Source organism: Vulpes lagopus, chromosome 24 (assembly GCF_018345385.1).
Source record: "Vulpes lagopus strain Blue_001 chromosome 24, ASM1834538v1, whole genome shotgun sequence".
Lineage (NCBI taxonomy): Eukaryota > Metazoa > Chordata > Mammalia > Carnivora > Canidae > Vulpes > Vulpes lagopus.
Window position 1 is genome coordinate 32,980,810 of NC_054847.1, and position 20,549 is coordinate 33,001,358.

The window sequence follows — 20,549 nt, forward strand, 5'->3', positions numbered from 1 at the left end:
TAAAGCCCATTCCTGGATCCTGGGATAAGAATCCATAACAGATTGTACTCAACTGGTAGATTTACCTTTCATAAAATACTACATATATATATATATATATATACATATACATATAAAGAGATACTGAGAAAACTAATGTTTTAATGCTGTGCTTTCAAGTTTTTTTCAGCTGTGTTGAATGACATTATTCTTCTTAGGGATTTTTATAGGATATTTTTATTTCAATCATGTGTATATCTGTTTGAAACAAGAAAGTCTTCAGTATATACAAAATGACATTGCTTCACATTTTTTACTCTTGTGAGAATACTGTTTCATTAATTTGATTCTTTTTCTGATGTCAATAAAAAAATGTAAGTAATAAGTTTCTTATTTGAGGCCGCCTGGGTGGCTCAGTGGTTGAACATCTGCCTTTGGCTCAGGGCGTGACCCCAGGGTCCCGGAATCAAGTCCCAAATCAGGCTCCCTGCATGGAGCCTGCTTCTCCCTCTGCCTGTGTCTCTGCCTTTCTCTATGTCTCTCATGAATAAATAGATAAAATCTTTAAAAAAAATTTATTTGGTTAAAAAGAGCTATAAAAAAGGTTTTATAGAACAATCAAGATAGACTTTTAGTTACAGCGCCCTCTGCAGGGTGGCAACTACTCTGCCATGGTTAATGACCAAGTTGCTGAAAAGCATGGTAAGAAAGGGATATCTAGAACATTAAGTTCTAAGATTTTACATTCAATTTACTTTACCTATGTTCAGTTTACCTGACCATATAAAAGGCAAAAAAAGGTGAAGAGATGAACTATAACCAGTACATCTACTATGTGTTCACTATCAAGGATCAAGTATTTTTTTCTCCTAGCCTAAATGGAAAACAGAACACTTATCAATAGTTGATATGTGGCTGAATCACTGAGTAGATGGACTTTCCATGGAATGGAATTCCTATCTGCCTATCTTCCAGGTTTCAATATCTCTTGCTAGGGTATGTTGAAATCTTATAGGTCAGGATTGCTAATGCTGGCATGTTCAAAGAGCACATTTCCAACATTAGAAATACGTGGCACAAGTTAGAACAGATAGTTTTACTTGTACATAGTCTATACTCCACTACTCCTGGTGATGAAATCTGGGGAAGCACCTAGACTCAAAATTGGAAATCATAAAAAATAAAGCTATTTATTATCAAAATAAAACCCATATTGAATCTAACTTTTCTAGATTTCACTAGCTCAAATTTTTAAATTTTGGGTTCTTGTTTTAAAATAGCTATTTTCCCTATTCTTGAGAATATAGGAAGAGAAGAAAGAAAATCTTCCTTTAATTTTTATTAAATAACTTGAGGACAGATTATGCATCATGTTAACAAGAGAAAAATATATACTGGATTAAGGCTGCTCATCAAGGTGACTCAACATGAGGGCAAAGCAAAGTACAAGGTGAGCAGTGGTGATTTTTATACATCAGCTGTTTTAAACTTTAAAAACTTTCTGCTACCTATTATATATTGTTGTTAAAGGTCTAAAAATATTTTTTCATTTAGTTAAGAAAATGAACAGCAAGCAGCACATGCAAGACATATTTACTTAGCGTCTTCCATATGCCATATGTAGTTGTCAGTTTGTTTCTCAAAGCCTCATTTGCGAAGATAATTCCTAGAAGTTGAGTCACTCTGAATAAAACTTCATCTATCCCTTTGTGTGTGGAACTATTTTAAAATTCATGAGATTCAAAGTTTTGCACTTCATTTAAGATGAAGCTCTCAGGAGGCGCCTGGGTGGCTCAGTCAGTTGAGCATCTGCCTGCAGCCCAGGTCATGATCCAGGGTCCTGGGATCAAGCCCCATACAGGGCTCCCCGCTCAGTGGGGAGCCTGCTTCTCCCTCTCCCGCTCCCCGGCTTGTGCTTTCTCTTTCTCTCAAATAGATAAATAAAACCTTAAAAAAAAAAAAGTAGCTTTCAGAAATATTCAAAATCATTTTATAGGGCAGCCCGGGTGGCTCAGCGGTTTAGCGCACCGCCTTCGGCCCAGGGCATAATCCTGGAGACCCGGGATCGAGTCCCACGTCGGGTTCCCTGCAGGAAGCCTGCTTCTCCCTCTGCCTGTGTCTCTGCCTCTCTCCCTCTCTGTGTCACTCATGAATAAATAAATAAAATCTTTAAAAAAAATCGTTTTATAGTTTGGTATCTAGAAATACATGTAAAGCATATTATTAGTGATGATAATAAAGTTCTGTTGATTACTATGGTATATATCAAACACCTGACTAAATCCATGTCAGAATTTGTTTTTCACTCACACATCCTTTTCCTGATACCTCTGCCCCTCTTAAAACTCTGCCTATTTGGCTCTTCCTGCTTCTATTAAATGGCTTAATCTAGCTCCCGACTGTTAATTCTTTTTTCTCTCTGGCAGTCTCCCTACTCAGTATCTCACTTTCCAACTAGGCCTTATTTCTGTCCTTCTTCTTTTTTTTTTCTTAGCAAAGGGCCTGAATAATAAGAATGCCTAAATTCAAATCCTGGCTCTTAAAAATCTGGTCAAGTCATGTAATTTTCTGGGCCTCAGTACACAAATCCATAAAAAATGGGTAACACCCATAACTGATGAAGTTATAGGTAATCAGCTCAAGTTAATGCCCCCCAGCTAGTAAAATTCAATGACTGAGTCCTACTACTGGGCTTTTGGATCCTGCTATATATTGGTCAATTAGAGTAAGAATTAAAGAAGGAGGCTACCCATTAAGATAGTAAAAAACACAGCCAAAAGACAAATACATTTGTCTTAATTTTTTTTTTCCCCTAAGTCTTCATAAAGACAACTAAAACCTTTCGGTATAAACAATAACCCCTTGATGTAAAATACAAAGGGAAAAATAAAAAATAAAATAAAATCCTTAGTTTTCTACCAGTTTTATAGCTTATTATTTATTTCTCAAACTAGAATCAAACTTTTAAATGCATGATTAACAACATATATTAAAAAAAAAAATCCAAGGGGCTTAAAACAGTTGCCAGAATCAATCCAAAATGGGAAGGTGCATCATGGTAAGCGTGATCACCACACAGAAGACAGGAATTTCAGGGCGCCTCGGTGTCTCCATGGTTAAGTGTCTGCCCTCAGCTCAGGTTGTGATCTCAGGGTCCTGGGATGGAGCCCAGCGTCGGGCTACCTGCTCAGTGTCAGGCTTCCTGCTCATCAGGAAGTCGGCTTCTCCCTCTCCCGCTGCCCTTCCCCCATTTGTATGTATTCTCTCTCAAAAAAAATAAAATCTTAAAAAAAAAAAAGAAAAACAGGACCTTCATTTACACAACCACTTTTTTAGGTGTCCTTAAGCCTTGACTGGCTGCCTGAAACATTCCAAAATTCTTCAAATCTCAAAAGCAAATAATCAAATTTAAGTATTTAAATTAAATTAAATATTAATTTAATATTAATACAGTATTAATACAGGGGCACCTGGGTGGCTCGATTGGTTAAGCAACCGACTTTTGATTTTAGGTAAAGTCAAGATCTTGGGGTCATGAGACTGAGCCTGTGTCAGGCTCTACACTGACAGTGGAGCCTGCTTGGGATTCTCTCTCTCTCCCTCTCCCTGTTCTCCTCCCCCCAGTTCACGCACATAATGTCTCTCTCCCTCTCCATTAAAAAAAAAATTAATATGAAACTCCATTACAAAGATATCCCAGCTTTTTAAAAAGATTTATTTATTTATTTGAGGGAAGGAAGTGGGAAAGAGAAACCTAAGCACTCTGCAATGAGCGTGGAGACCAAATGCAGGCCTCGAACTCACAACTCCAAGATCACAACCTGAGCAGAAACCAAGAGTCAGTGCTTAAACTGAATGTACCACCCAGGCACCCCAAAAAGATATCCCAGTTTTCTTAAGCTTTGTTAAAATTCCACTAAAATTAAAAATTACATATATATCTAAATATAATTTTTCTATTTCCACATATAAATATGAGTTGAGAACCTAAATCTGCAATGAAAGACATAACAAAAAAATCAATTGCTACTATAGTATTTCATGATTTTATAGTTATTATTATCATTACTGACTATATTTAAATTTTTTTAAAAAGATTTTATTTATTTATTCATAAGACACAGAGAGAGAGAGAGAGAGAGAGAGAGAGAGAGAGAGAGAGAGAGGCAGAGACCCAGGCAGAGGGAGAAGCAGACTCCATGCAGGGAGCCTGACATGGGACTTGATCCCGGGCTGAAGGTGGCGCTAAACCGCTAGGCCACTGGGACTGCCTGCCCTAGTTTAATTTTTAAATTATACTACCAGTAGTATTTCTCAAAGACTAAGAAAATATGGCTAGTCATATAGTTTTATTTAGTCAAAGGCACAATATCAGAGAAACATAAGAGCATGTTGCTATATATTTAAATATAGTCTGATAACTGAGTTACACTCAAGACTTGCTAAATGTCCATGAGACTCTAAAATCTCATTTCAATGGTGCCTGGGTGGCTCGGTCAGTTAAGTGTCTACTTCTGGCTCAGGTCATGATCCCAGGGGCCTGGGATCAAGCCCCGAGTCAGACTCCCTGCTCAGTGAGGAGTCTGCTTCTCCCTCTCTCTTGTCCTCTGCACGCCCCCCATCATGTGTACATGCATAGTCCGTCTCGCAAATAAAAAATCTTTAAAAAAAATGTATCTTAAAGCCTCATTTACAATAATAACCTTCTGTATAATTAATCTATAAAATGCAAAATGAAATCCAATTTGGGTCTTTGCAACCAGGAAAACTTCTAGACCAAATTAATCTAGGATAAAAAAAAAATAAAGTTCTACAACTGACTACAATCTTTCTGCTGTTTCCAGATACACTTTCAATTTGGGAAGCATCAAATATAAAGCAGGAAAGGCTAGCAAATAAATAACCTTTTAAAAAATTTGAAGTAGGGGTGCCTAGCTGGCTCAGTTGGTAGAACATGTGACTCTTAATATTGGGGTCCTGAATTTAAACCCCATGTTGGGCACAGAGCTTACTAAAAAAAAATTTAAGATTAAAAGTTTATTCAAAAAATAAATTTAAAAAAATTGAAGTAGTATCGCCATGAGAAAGTAGAAAGAACAAATGTGAGAAATACCACACACAGGGGCACTTGGCTGGCTCAGTCCATAGAGCATGCAACTTTTGATCTTGGGGTTGTGAGTTCGAGCCCCACACTGGTGGTTGAGATTACTTACATAAATAAAAATTAAACAAAACAAAACAAACAAAAAAAAGGAAATACCACCCTGTCCCCAACACACAATATCGGAGTCCTACTTACCTCATGGGCTAACATTTTATAGAGTTCTTCTCTAGTTACAGAAATCCTTTCTCTGTCTGTACTGTCCACAACAACTATTACAAACTAAAATAATTACAAAAAAATTAGTGATTATACAATTTGATATTTATAAAATTTATAAAGTATTCATTTAATTTACAGATTTCTCTCTAATATCAAGAGATTAGAACCTTGTGGTATGGTATTACCGGAAAACCAGATACCTACTACACATTGTGAAGGCTAAAGGTTTGATCCATTTTTAATGCAAAGCTAACACTCAATTAGAATATTGTTAACATTCTAACCAACATATAACACGTTTGTTTTCTAAATTAGTATCTTCAATGGTAATGGGCCTATATCCAACTATATGCACTTAAGTCAATATGAAAAAAATACATTGTGATCCTAAATTTTAGATATTTCTACAGATAGTTTTATTAAGATCAATTTGAAACTCTACAAGGGCATGATATGGGAGTAATGTGACACTTAAATCAATTTTTAAAAATCAGCCAGTTGAAAGAATAAATCCATTATCTAAAACCATGCTCTCTTCTTTATATAAATGGTATCTGCTGCCTAAAAGCACAACTCTTTCCTGAACTGATGATGAGACTAGCATCAGAAGATGCAAGGAGACTTGTAAAGGAGCCACGCAGGACCGAGCTACACTGCCCCTCCTCCTCGACTCTACCAGCACCAAAAAATACAAGGGGAAAAAGAGGAGAAGTAGTCACTTTATGACGGCACTGGTGATGCCCAAGTTAACTTTGCTTCTAATTAACTTGCGCTGTTTGTTTTTTAGAAGTAGCTTTTCATTTCCAGATAAACCACTGTTAATTTTCAGGTCCTTTCTATTTTTCAGATTTCATTAACCATATGGCAGATGCTGCTAAGAGCTGCTACTTTACTTCTCTCACTTGATACTTACTGATATGTGACTTCGTTACTGTAAGATCAGTTCTAACCCAAGGCATTAAAAAAAACACTCAATTTTTAAGATGTCATAAGTTTGATACCTGCAGCATTATACACAAAAGTATTAACCATATATACCTTTCCTTTCCTTTTCCAAATAACGTGACCAAATGCTTACTGAAGTTTTAGGGGACCAACTCATTAGAGACACTTAATAGTGACATAATATTAAAGACATAATATTCATCTTTATATACATTTGAAGTTTTATTATCTTATAATCAGCACTACAGAAACAATTGTCACAGCCTTTCAATTAATAAGATCGATATAATGAAGTTGTCAAATATCATGGGTCTAAAATTTCCTCTTGGGAAATAACATGCAAAAAAAACCCATCGGTTATGTCTAAATTGCTTATGACCAAAAAGAAAAGGATTCTTTCATGTGCAACCGTGCTACATAAAAGAGCATACATAGTAAGAATTTTGGCCAGGATTCAATCCTCCAAAACCCTCTCATTTAACTAGGATTTTCTCTATGCCTACAAAAATTAAATAGTAAGACAAACTGTGAGATGGAACTCACTGTAAAAACAACTATTTAAGTTGTGAGATCAATACATAATCAGAGTAATCAATCACCCCTCATTCCAATTCTCCCTACAGAGGTTCAATGAGAGTGGATATACAATGACCCCAAAACAAGGAATCAAAGACTCCACTATGTTTAAACTCTACTTTTATTAACATACTGGGATATTTCAAAAAGATTATAAGAGTTCACATCTAGAAGTTGTTTCCCAAGCATTCTGTTCATAGAAGTTTTTAGTATATTAAGAAACATTACCTCTGTGTTAGTATAGTAAGTGTTCCAAGAAGAACGAAGAGATTCTTGGCCACCAATATCCCACATTAGGAAACGTGTATTATTAATCACTATTTCTTCTACATTACTTCCTATTGTAGGTGATGTATGTACAACTTCATTCATAGAACTGGGGGGAAAAAAGTTCAAATATATTGTAATTAGCAATTAGCTAGACTGAGCATTTTTCATTCAAGGGATAAACCAGCATGAGTTTTTATATTTTATACCCAAATGGACTTTTTCTGCTAACTTATAAGTGTTAAGGGTTTAAAAAGATGGAACTAGATAGTGAACTATCTGAAATGCTGTAGATTCATTCCCAGAAATTATATAAATAGTATTTCTCTACTTTCTACAAAAAAACTGAACATGCTCAATGTCATATAAATTTCTAGTTCTCTTGAAACAGTTGCTTAAATCTGGCTCCTGGTTTAGAGTCAAGCTACCTTTTTACAGAATAATTTGGGTTCCATGTAATTTTTGTATTGCTTTTGTTAACCAAATATCACCCAGGCAGAAAAAAATAACTGTAAACAATAAAATGAACATTTTAAAGTAGTTAACACTTACAATTGGTAAAGGATGGTAGTTTTCCCTGCATTATCCAGCCCAACAATGATAACCTTGTGCTCTGAAATAAAGAAACACCAGCCATTTATTAATTAAAAACACACATTTTTATATGTCCTATTTTATACATTCTTTCCAGTTATGTTATAGTTCCATACGTGGCACTTGTTACCCTTTTGGAATTCAAGACTATGCCAGCAAGAGCGGAGTGTGCCATTTGTTTCACCGTCCCCACCCTCTCATTCCACACAGAGAACTCTTATCTCTCCAGGAGCCAGACGCACCATATTTTCTCTGCTCTGTGGAAGTCTTATCTCACTAAAGTATCCCATATGTAATCACAATTGACAAATGACTCAAAGTGTAAACGTTTCATACCGGAGTAGGCCATTTCAGTTCTAACTGTGAATTTTAGGCATCAACTGGGTATATGTATGCGAGGTGGGATAAATGAGAAAGAAAAAAAGGTCAGCCTTGAAATCTGGTAGCAAGAGGGCCAAGTCTCAACACTGGTGATCAAAAACGGAGTACGTTTAACACAGTGGTTCCAACGTAACAACCAAATCTCAGGATGTAGGACTGTGGTGGCAGTGACTCCCTCTTTGGCCTCTATGGCACCAGTTTCCTCCTTCGTCTCTTGAGATTTTTTCTTCCCACGGACTCCTCTTCCTTGGGTCTGCCTTCAAAGACATTTATGTTCCGCAGAGCTGTCTGTCTTCGTACATTCTCCCCACATTTCAGCAGGGCACTCTTAGGACCCGTCTATTTCCATGCAACCTAAGGACCACTCAAAGCTAGCACTGTGGGGAAGAACCTCGTTTCCAAAGATGGCCTTTGGATGCTCATGCCCCGTAGAGTCCTCCCAGGCTCCCGACCCCCTGTGGATTGCAGCTGGTCTTATGACTCACTGGTAACCAACAGAACCCCACCTATCTAGTAGACAGACACAGCGCCACTCAACATACCCCAAACCCAACATTCACATCTTTTTTTCTATTTCTATCATACCTAATTTGCTTAATGGCTTTGCCATAAATTCAGATGCCCCTGGAGTTTATTCAATCTTTCCCTCAACCCCAACATCTAATTTGTCATCAAGCTCTACATATTCCCCCTCAATACTATATCCTGAACCTGCCTCCTTCTGACTGTCCTGGTGTAGCCCCCCTATTTCTTACTGTAAAGCCTTCCCCGGGTGACTGCCTCCAATCCACCTTTCTATAGTCTCCGCAGTCATTGTCCTCCACCACCACGATGGTTAACGGAGGCTCTCTGGGGATGCCTGGTGGGTCAGCTGGTTGTGTGACTCCTGGTTTCAGCTCAGGTTAGGATCTCAGGGTTGTGAAACTGAGCCTCACGGGGAGCCTGCTCTATGCTCAGGATTCTCTATGTCTCCTCCTGCCACCCGCCACACCTACACGCACCCGCTGTCCTTCTCTCTAAAAGTAAATAAATAAAAAGAAAATGACAGCTCTCCATTTTGACAGGAACACAAGGCACAAGTCCTCAGCCTACTAAACACAGATGGTCCTAACTGACCAGGCTTCAGCTTTCGCTCTCTCCACTGTCCCCAGGTGTCTAACTGAAATCAAGCCATTCTCCCCACATAGGCCACATAGCTTCCCAGCAAACATTTTTCTAACTCTACTCAGTTTTCCCTGAGCTGGAATTATCTTCTCTAGTCCTCCATTTAGGGAATTCCTACTAATCTTTTAAATTAATTTTCCCCAGAAACCACCCCCCCACTTTCTCGGGCTTTTCTAAAATACCTCTAATGTCACACTTATAATTATTGACACATACACTAGCCTTCAAAGCTTAATGAGGCACCTTTCAAGCCTACAGATCCCATGCTATTCATCTTTATAATCCCAGTAACTACAACTTTTCCTGGCACAAAGTACTCAATACATATTTAACCAATTAATATTCATTCTATAAATAATGAGGAACATAAATATAATCAATAATTTGGGGATCCCTGGGTGGCTTAGCGGTTTAGCGCCTGCCTTTGGCCCAGGGAGCAGTCCTGGAGTCCCGGGATCGAGTCCCGCGTCAGGCTCCTTGAAGGGAGGCTGCTTCTCCCTCTGCCTGTGTCTCTGCCTCTCTCTCTATCATGAATAAATAAATAAATAAATCTTTAAAAAAATCAATAATTTGAGGTTCATAACACCTCACAGTAAGGATATCTTTAAGAAAAGCCTTTTCAGTCAGATGGCAGGGTTTTCCAAATAGTTGCCATTTACTATGGAGGGGAATTCCTATCATACAAAAAAATGGACGATGGAGTAAATAGAGTTTCAATACAATCCATTTAATCCAATCACTGGTCTATTTGAAAAAAGGGCGGGCAGCTTAGAACCACTAGGGTTATAAAGGCACAGGACAACACTTCCCCCATATAGGCTCTTTAAAAAATTTTTAAAGATTCAGGGCCCACTCTCACTTCAGAGGTGACTAGGGCAAAGGAACTGAGAAAATTATCAGACACAAAGATGACACTTATTTTAAAGAAAGGGTTAATAACATGTAGAGGGCATGCTAAGGTAAATTCAGTTGCATGACCACCGAAAGGCCTCATCGGGTGACATTTCCCTGACGGATGTGCCTACTGTACGGCCCTTCCTCTCCGAGGTCCACAAACTCAACCTGCTACTATCTCCGAGTAGGACTCAGAGAAGGTAATTCACACACTGATACATAAACAAGAACGCCAGAACGAGTCATATATAATGAGACCAAATGCTCGAGACCACCTGACCAGTGCAGTCTCTCCCTAAGAAAAAGTCACAGGCTGGAGGGTGGCTGAATTAAAATCAGATTACTTGGGGAACATGGAATCCCATCAGAGGCAGTATTTCACAGGCTGCAATGACTTGATAAATCCATCTTCACATTAGGGCCATCAGCCTTTCTAATACTGTATTAACTTCCTTTGGAAATCCTTAGGCTCCTTCACCACCTCAGCCTATTCTTCCCATTACCAACATGGAACAGAATTCTATACAAAACCAAAAAAAAAAAAGAAAAAAAAATTGTAACCAAAGAGTGTTCTAAGCTACTCCAAAACAAATATGCTGCAAAGCCTAAAATACAACATGCATAATAGGAGATAATGTTATTACGGGAAAACGTAGTAAAACTTTTAGCTATTCCAATTCTTTGATGCATGTGATTCATTACAGATCTAGTGTTTAGTATGACATTTCTTTTACAGAGTCTATGCCATGGGATGCCTGGGTGACTCAGGGCGAGACCCCGGGGTCCCGGGATCAAGTCCCACATCGGGCTCCCTGCAAGGAGCCCGCTTCTCCCTCTGCCTGTGTCTCTGCCTCTTTCTCCCTGTGTCTCTCAGGAATAAATAATAAAATATTTCTAAAAATTAAATAAATAAAGGGGTATCTATGCCACAGCATTCTTAACAGTTATTCAGATAACCCCAAACAACTACCCACTGTTATAATGCTTGGACAGAATTCTGAATTATCATTTACTTTTACTGTTTTGTCATGAAAATGCTCCTGTTTCCGCACTTCCCTCTCTTTCGAATCGCCCAGGCAGCCTATCAGTTCCAGTCATTGTCAGGTTCTAGAAGTCAAGATATGCTCCTCCAGTCAGTAAATTAAATAAGAAGATGTCACTGTCACCCTGGAAGGCTTCTATCTCTGTAAATCACATCAAAGTAAAAAAACACAAATACTAAGGCAGATAAGTTGAGAGTCATCCTGATTCTTCATTCTCACCTCATATCTATACTATATGAAACCCTAATTTTATCTTATATAGAACAAAACATCCATTTGTCATATTCTCTATCATTCTTCCAATCCTTAGAACACAGCCTAGAAAGAGCATATGCTTAATAGGGTACACAGAAATAAATCAGATCTGGGTGTTATTCTATATGTTGGCAAATTGAACACCAATAAAAAATAAATTTATATAAAAAAAAAAAAGAAATAAACCAGATCTGGGAGATATAAAGGTCTGATCAGGTCACTTGGTATTAAAAATTCAATTTTCAAAATCTAAAAGTATCAAGACAAAAGTCTGAAAACAAACTTGCTATGTATACAGTGATAGTGAGGTTTCAGGAAAAATGAAAAAGAAAACTTGTTTCCCACTGAGAGGCTGCTGAATGAAAGGGATGACTACACACGGCATGGTTAGGGACGCAGTCAGGAAAGAGAGACCACACAATGATCTGAACTTGCAAAGTTTAATATAAAGAAAATAACTGTTAAAGAGGAGCAAAGTAATGAGGGATTGGCTAATAAAAAATAACTGTAATGAGTAGAGGGCTGACGGTATTGTCGGTCCCCGAGAGAGTCCGCTGGCTGCGCGAGCGGCCCGGCCCGAGGGGGCCGCGGACCTCACCGGGCCTGGCATGGGCACCTGCTGGGCTGAAGTCCTCCCTCCTGGCTGCGGGGAGCTCTGGGAGGCATCCTGGGGAGGGCCTCCTGCCGGGGTCGGTCGCAGCCCTGAGGCCGCATCCCCCAGCCTGTCCACCCGCGGGCTGCCGGCGCGGCGGGAAGGCAAGTGTTGGCAGCACCCAGCTTCACCCTACCTGCAAGGACGACGGCAGCCGAGCCTATGGTCCCAGTCCACGCCCGGGGCCCCAGCGGCGGCCTCGACACTCCCCGCGACCTAGTCCTCTCCAGGGACTGCCACCTGTCACACGGCCGTCAGCAAGGAGACCTCACCACTCACTCCTAGTTCACCTCGGCCGCCCTAACGTGAATCCTTCTACTACAGTTTTTCTGTTTTAAAAGAACACTGACCACAGCACCAGATGACCCACGTCACAATCCCAGGCCGATCTCTTAACCGTGGAGCCTTAAACAAGTGTTGCGCTGTCCCTCACAGTGTTGTCGTAACGAATAAATTTAAGTGAAGCCTGAATCAACCAATCTGTGTATGACACTTAGAACATAACCTTGGGGGATGCCCGGGGGGCTCGGTGGTTGACCCTCTGCCTTGGGCTCAGGGCGTGACCCCGGGGTCCCAGGTTCGAGTCCCGCGTCGGCTCCCCACAGGGAGCCTGCTTCTCCCTCGGCCTGGGTCTCTGCCTCTCTCTCTGTGTCTCATGAATAAATAAATAAAATCTTAAAAAAAAAAAAAGAGAACCTCACCTTGCACAAGTCAGCTAATGTTAATTGCTATTATTTTATCTATAGGGATGGGGTTAACTTATTTTCTGTCTCCCCACACTAGAATGAACACTCCATAAAGGCAGGGAGGATTTGTGTGTTTTGTTCCCTGCTTTATCCCCACCACCTACAACAATTCCTGGCACAAACAGCTGCTCAAAAATATTTAATAAACCACTGATCACAGCCCTTCTATATTAAAAGACACGAGTGGCAACTCTTCAAAGTCCTAATGTAATAAAGGCTTGTAGCTTAGTAACTGAGAAATAATTAACAGGGAAGAAAATCAAAGAAAAAAATTATGCCAATCGCTTCTTTATTTTCTTATTTTTTCCGGGGTGGGGGAGGGCAGAGGGCGAGAGAAGCTGAGGCAGGCTCAACGCCCAGCGCGGAGACGGTACAGAGCCCTCCACGGGACTCCCTCCCACAACCCTGAGATCAAGACCTGAGCTGAAATCAAGAGTCAGACGCTTCAATGACTGAGCCACGCAGGCGCCCCCCAATCTCTTCTTTAATAAGACCAATGTCTGCAACATATTTTTTCGGTGATTTAATTTGGCATTTATGTGTGGCCTCGGAGAATTGCTCCACTGGAACCTCAGTTTCTTCTGGGGAAAGAATAACTGCTAAGAACTGTTGAAATGGGTTTTTTCCCCCTTTTAAATGATGGATACAACAGCATCTAACACAAAATTTATATTCTACTGAACCTAAACATCACCTAAAGGCAACCTCTGGTTTTTCAAGTTTGGGCAGGATGCAATTAGCTTTCACTGTGCACTCAGCCAAGCGATGCTTAAATTGAAATTATTCTAAAGGTGTTTCAGAAAAGAGCGATATGGTATGGATTAAGTTTCATTAGCATGGCCAATTCTGCAATCCCCTACAATCTTCCTTCCAAGAGTTTAGGTGCAAAGAACACAAGATTGTGTTATGTATCTTCTGAGTGTAAAATAAAGCATCCAAGATATATCTGACACATATGACATATATATTTATATATATGTGACTTATATATTTCCAATTTAAAAGTACCCAAAGGCCACCAAGTATCTGACATTAGATTTAATGGTGAATATTTTGAAAAGTGACCCTACTGATGATAATCACATCACTTAGCAGAATAGTTTATTCACATCTTCACGATATTTTGAGATTTAAATTTCTAAAACTTAACTGCATTAGTTCCTCTTACTATTAATTTTCCAACACTGAAATAAGTGCCCAGTCAAAAATAACCACAAATACGGGCAATAAGAACACCGCTATTAGCAATTTTTAGTAGTAATGATGTAATAACATCCTCATTATTTACTACTTGCAAGGAGCTATTGGCAAAGCTAATTCATTCTTAAGTTACAGACATAAATAATTTTATCACTGACTCGAAACAGAAAGAGATACTTCATTCTTCTTACAGGACTAGAGCTCAACCGACAATCACTATAAATTTCATAGCAGAGTTGAAATACTAGCTTCACTAACAATAATACAAAAATTAAGGAGGTTAAAACCAGAATAGATCCTATCTACCATCAACCACCACCAACTGTACCGCACTGTACAGTTCCATTCTTGAGACCTCGAGATTACTTTTTCAAGATCTGTAAGGTCCACAGCCACTCAGTCAAGATCCCTGGTGTTTTCTACATTGGGAACATCTAGACCCAACTACAGGACGGGATCTCGCTTCCCCTCTTCCAACAGGAACAGCCAGCCAGAGCCAGTGCAGATTAAAACTGGGTTTCTCCACTTTATGAAAAATCCCTGTATCAGAGAAATCACTTGAAATACTGCTGTTCCCAGGGCACCCGGGGGGGCTCAGCGGGGTAAGCATCTGCCTTCAGCTCAGGTCAGGATCCCAGGGTCCTGGGGTAAGGTCCTGCATGGGCTCCCTGCTCTGCGGGGCTTGCTTCTCCCTCTCCTCCCGGCCTGTGTGCCCGTGCTTTAAGAAAAAAATAAATAAAATACCTTGGAGAAAAAAAAAAATATTGCTCTTCCACTGGGTCATGTGATCTACACTACCACCTTTTTCTTTTTTATTTTTGTTTTTGTTTTTTACCTTTTTCTTTTTTAGATACACAAGCAATTGCAAGTTTGGGTTTGCTGCCTTCCCATCACCTTCTTTTTTTTTTTTTTTTAATATTTAATTTTATTCATGAGAGACAGAGAGAAGCAGAGACCTAGGCAGAGGGAGAAGCAGGCTCCATGCAGGGAGCCCAATGTGGGACTGGATCCCGGGACCTCGGGGTCACGACCTGGGCCAAAGGCAGAAGCTCACCCACTGAGCCCCCCGGCGGCCTACATCACCTTCTTACAGGAGCTGCTGGATCACGAAGGAGGAAGCCGGGACACAGCAACCCTAACAGATGCCACCGCTCCTGTCTCTACTGGAAAGCTCTGGGATGTGGCACCAACATCAGCTGACCCCAAAGACAAAAGCACACTAAGTTACCGATGGCAGAAATGAAAACCCTCCAACTTGACTCTAAGACAGAAACCAGCGACCAGCGAGCACCCCGTACTATGCCGCATCCAGGGGCCACGGGGTCTGTTCAAGCCGCGTCCCTGTCCTCAGGTGTAGACCATCGCCCTGTAGCACGTCCTAGTGGGCCAGACCCGCACTTCCAGCCGCGTCGGAGCCGAGCCCAGCGCAAGCAGCCCGCGTGAGAAGCAGGCAGGTGCCCGCGGAACCCCACCTGCGCTGGCTTGGGTGGTAGGCTGCCACAGGCCCCGGGCGGAAGCCGGCAGGTCCCTAAGCGGCCCCCGAAGACGACCTCGATGCCCCCGGTTAGGGACGCCCTGCAGGCAGGGTGGGCTCGCCTTGTAGGAGCCTCCGCGAGGGCAGCAGCCGGCAGGTCCCTAAGCGGCCTCCGACGACCTCGATGCCCCGGGTTAGGGACGCCCGGCAGGCAAGGTGGGCTCACTCCGCAGGGGCCGCAGGGGTCGCAGCCGGCAGACCCCTAAGCGGCCCCCCAACGACCTCGACGGCCCCCGGTTAGGGACGCCCCGCAGGCAAGGTGGGCTCGCTCTGTGGGAGCCTCCGAGGGGCAGCAGCCTGCACGTCCCTATGTGGGACCCCTGACGCCTCCCCCGCTTAGGGACGCCCCGCAGGCAGGGTAGGCTCGTTCAGCAGGGGCCGCAGCCGGCAGGTCCCTAAGCGGCCCCCCACGACTTCCGGTTAGGGACGCCCCACAGGCAGGGTGGGCTCGCCCTGTGGGAGCCTCCGCGGGGGCCGCAGCGGGCACGCCCCTACATGGGCCCCCCAACGCCCCCCGCTTAGGGTCGCCCCGCAGGCAAGTGCGCTAGCTCCGCAGGGGCCGCAGGGGTCGCAGCCGGCACGTCCCTAAGCGGCCCCCGACGACTTCCGGTTAGGGACGCTCCGCAGGCAGGTGGGCTCGCCCTGTGGGAGCCTCCGCGGGGGCCGCAGCCTGCACGTCCCTACACAGGCCCCGACGCCCCCCTCTGGGGTCGCCCGCAGGCAGGTGCGCTCGCTCTCCCACGCGAGCCTCCGCGGGGCCGCCGACCGGGACGGAGCGCAGGGAGGGTCGCGGAGCCGGGTCCGGGGCCACTGCACCCTCGCGCTCCCCGCCGCTCCTGCGCTCCGTGGGCGGGTCACCCGGCCGGCGCGGGCCCAGGTCGCAGGGCGGATGCAGGTGCAGGACGCGCTCCCCCGGGCCCTCGGCACGTCGGGGCCTCCGCGACCCGGGGAGACGGCGCTGCCGGGCCCGGGCCGCCGCCGCCCTCGGGAAGTAGGGGGAGCCCCCGCCCGCGCCCTCACCCTGGTGATTGAACAGCCTCCAGATCCTGGTGAGCAGAATTCCCATCCTCGGGCGGCGGAGCCCCCCCCGCCCCGGGCCGCCTGGCCTCCGCCGGCTCAGGCTGCAGGGGAGGCGGGACTCGCGCCGGGGCCTCCGCCGCCGCTGCTGCCGCTGCTGCCCCCGCGCCGGCCGCCGGGTCGCTTCCTGGGAACCGCGGGGAGGCCGAAGCCCAGGCCGCCCTGCCGCGTGCGAGGCCCCGCCGCTGCCGCCGCGGCACCCGCCGGGCTCGCGGACATCGCCGCCGCGTTGTCTGCGACGAGCCTCGCGGGCCACCGTCCTCCCCCAGCTCCTCCGGGCGGCGGCGGTGGCGGCCACGCGGGCGGGCGGGCGGGGCGGGGCGGGGCGGCGGGGCGGGGCGGGGCGCCAGGGCGCAGGCGCGCGGCCGGAGGGGCGGGGCCTGGGCGCGCCGGGCCGTCGTATTTGCATAGGCGGGGCGCGGGGGGCGCGGGGGGGCGCTGGGGCGGCGCGGGCGGCGCGGGGGGCGCGGCGGGCGGGCGCGCGGGCTGCCCCTGCGACTCGGCTCCCAAAGCTCCCTCCGGCCGCTGGATGTTTTTCCCTGCGGCTCCTCCACCGAGCTGGGATATAAATATGGATGGCGAGCCTGGCGCGCATCCCTGGCCGCGCTTCTCCGACCCCGCAGCCGCGGCCCCGCAGCCCCGACCCCGCCTGCAACTCTGGCCTCGCATCCCTGGCCCCGCATCCTCAGCGGTGCATTCCCGGCCCCACAGCCCCCGTCCTGCATCCCTGACCCTGCAGCCCCGACCCCGCATCCGCGGCCCCGCGGCTCCGGCCCCGCAGCCCTGACCCCGCAGCCCCTGGTCCTGCAGCCCTGACCCCGCAGCCCCGACGCCGCAGCCCCGGTCCCGCAGCCTCGGCCCCACCTGCAACTCCAGCCTCGCATCCCTGGCCCCACATCCCCGGCCCCACAGCCCCGGTCCTGTATCCCTGACCCTGCAGCCCCGACCCCACATCCGCGGCCACACAGCCCCGGCCCCGCAGCCCTGACCCCGCAGCCCCGGCCCCGCATCACTGACCCCGTAGTCCCTGGTCCTGCATCCCTGACCCCGCAGCCCCGACGCCGCAGCCCCGGTCCCGCAGCCCCGGCCCCACCTGCAACTCCAGCCTCGCATCCCTGACCCCGCAGCCCTGGTCCCGCATCCCTGACCATGTACCCGCAGCCCCGGCCCCCCATCCCTGACCCTGCAGCGCCGACCCCGCATCCCCAGCTCGAAACCGCGGCCCCGCATCCCCCACCCCGCATCCCTGACCCCGTAGCCCCGGCTCCGCATCCGCAGCCCTGCAGCCCCGATCCCGCATCCCCCCTGCACCGAGCCCCAGGTCCCTCCAGAACCCAGGCCAGTGGCCCTGCGGCTCCGCCTCCTGCAGCCTCCCTCCGCCTCGAAGTCCGAGTGGCCCCAAGCGCCACTCACAGGTTAGGAGAGCCCGATACCCTCGATACCCTCGATACTCCCTTTCCTCCGGAATGTGGCCCCAACGAGCCTTTCCAGCTGTCATTCCCATTATTGCAAACTGGTTAAACAGCTGGTCAAATACTTTCTCTGCTTTCCAGTCGTCTTGTCTGCACACCTAGAATAGCTGTGTCCCATGCTACGCAAGTGTCACATCGTGCTTAGCCCTCCGCTCTGGGGCATGTGGTGAGAACTAGAATGGAAGGGCGTCACCTGGTTAGGTGATACCAGGTTCTACTGACAGGTGTTATTTTTTCAGCTGGGCAAGTTCCTTAACCTCTCTAGGCCTCAGTTTTAACATATGGAAATGTAGTAGGTTTGTCTCTAAGGCCTTTCTTTGCTTCTAGGTCATCCAATGATATAATCATCTGATAATCTGACAATTAACTAGCCTCTACTCTTGTTAAAGGCAAGAGGTGGGAAAAAAGAACTAAGGTTGTTTACTTCTCTTTCACAGAGAAATCAGAGACAGCTCCATGCCCTTCTATTCTCCTTAACTTTGATTTAAAAAAGAAAAAAGAAAAAAAAAAGGAGAGGAAAAAAAAAGTGAGGAAGCTATAAAAGGCACTGTTGGGCTGTACTGACTCTCGATCCTCAAAAGCAAAATGAAATTAAACAAAATCAACAATAAACTACATGTTTTCACCCCAAATCTACTGGCCATATAATATCTTCTGTCAATATATATTTAAAAAAATACAAGTAAGACCTTGAGAGTCTACAGTTCTTAACTGAGCTAGAAAATTTGTACCTATAAAGCAAAGGGCAGCACTGATGACTAAAACATGTCTCTTTTTGAACAACTACAAGAAAAAAGTCCTTTAATTTGGGGGGGGGGGCTTATGGTTGAAAAGGCAAAGTTAGAGGAGACATATGAAGAGAAAGAAAATTACTATATTAATATATTTTATGTTATGCTTATATTTACATAATAAAGTACTCTCGATGGCTGCTTTAGAAAAACAACAGTATTGTTTGCATAACTCATTTACATCAACTCTTTAATATTTCCATTCTTGCACGTGGTGCTTTTAGCAGCTCTGGGACATTTTGCAAACCGTCCACATATCTCTGTCCACTTATTAAGTGGTTGTCACGTCCATATTAACTTGTGGAATGAAGGCTTGGTTTCCCAGATTATTTTCTAAGTGTCTCTTTAAAAAAGGACAAAGAATAAAAGGATTTGCCTAATACAATATTGTCCAAGCATAGGGACCCATAGGTGAAATACAAATTTGGAACTCCTATAGAAGTGATTGCAAATGTTTATGGAGTAGTATGAAGCTATTTGTGAAAATAGACTTATAGAAATTTTTAAAGACTAATTTATCCATGATAATAGCGATGTGATGAACAAAATATAGAAAACAACTGTTTTCAGATATTGGGCAACACACAGCATAGGATTGTGATCCCTGATAAGAGACCCAAATGCGGTTAAGTCTGACCATTACCTGGATTTTCTGCCTGGAGGCAATTCCTAGCCAGTGACAGCGGGGATGGGAACTCAGATTGAGTCTAGACGTCTCCTTGAATTGAAGGTGTAGATCAGTGTTCCAAGAGATCAAGGTAGCTGTGAAATGGAGTGGCTGAAAGGAGGGAGCTATACAGAGGAAAGCTCCAGAAACCTGCTTGCGTCGGGCCATTGAGTCTTTGGCTGCCTATCAACCTGTACCTGTGCAGAAACCCCATGAGGCTGGACCAATAACAATTTCTAAGAAAAAAACAAGTACCAGGGAGCTGTGCAAAATGTAATTCCTGGAGCTTACTAAAGGCCAGCAATCATTTGAGTTCCCTTCCTTCGATCAGAGTGAAGAGCACCCCCTACCTACTGGGGACTCTCGGTAGACATCCCAGAGACCTTGGAAGAGGAGCTGTATGAGTCTAAGAAAAAGGTCCTACTCTAGGCCAGTCCTAAAGGAGCTTAAAAACAAATCGTGAGAGGATCAAACTCCTATACAATTGCCTGTCAAAACAAGTCCAGCGTTCTCTAGAGGACTACGAGACCGAGTCATCCCCAATGGAAAATTTCCAATATCTTGAATCCAATAAAAAATTACTGGACAAAGAAACAAGGGAATGGGACCTGTAACCACAAGGAGAGTTGCTCTACAAAAACAGATTGGAGTGCTGGCAAGTGAGGCGATTGCCCCAAGCTCATAGCTGGTCAGTGTCAGAAACGGGCCTTAAACACGGCAAGAGCTGTGCTCTGCAGTCCAACCACGTGCTAATCTGCGTGTTTTATGACGGGACAACAACATTCCTGCACAACCCGTCCTCTTAGTAGAGACGTGTTGATGGCCAGGGAGGGGGCTTCAGCACGTGGGCAGGCTGAGGGCGTCCTTGCAGTGAGCCGCAGTTCTTCCTTCTGGGAGTTTCAGGATGTTGGTTGAAATGCCTCCCTCGCTCGGCCAGCCCCGTAGAGCATTTCTCCAGTGTCTAAAGTGCATTCACGGCACAGCCAACA

General features: G+C 45.0%; 1 protein-coding gene across 1 annotated transcript in view; it reads right to left on the minus strand.

Moving 5' to 3' along the window:
* Positions 1–16,934, minus strand: part of ARL5A (ADP ribosylation factor like GTPase 5A) — a 28,399-nt gene extending 11,465 nt beyond the window's left edge. Inside the window, exons 1-4 of the mRNA XM_041739582.1 lie at positions 16,574–16,934; positions 7,643–7,703; positions 7,052–7,199; positions 5,279–5,362 (exon numbers count right to left, since the gene is read on the minus strand). Coding sequence (XP_041595516.1) covers positions 5,279–5,362; positions 7,052–7,199; positions 7,643–7,703; positions 16,574–16,619 — 339 coding nt within the window. The 5' untranslated portion in view covers positions 16,620–16,934. The remainder of the gene's footprint in view (positions 1–5,278; positions 5,363–7,051; positions 7,200–7,642; positions 7,704–16,573) is intronic.
* Positions 16,935–20,549: the final 3,615 nt, after the last annotated feature.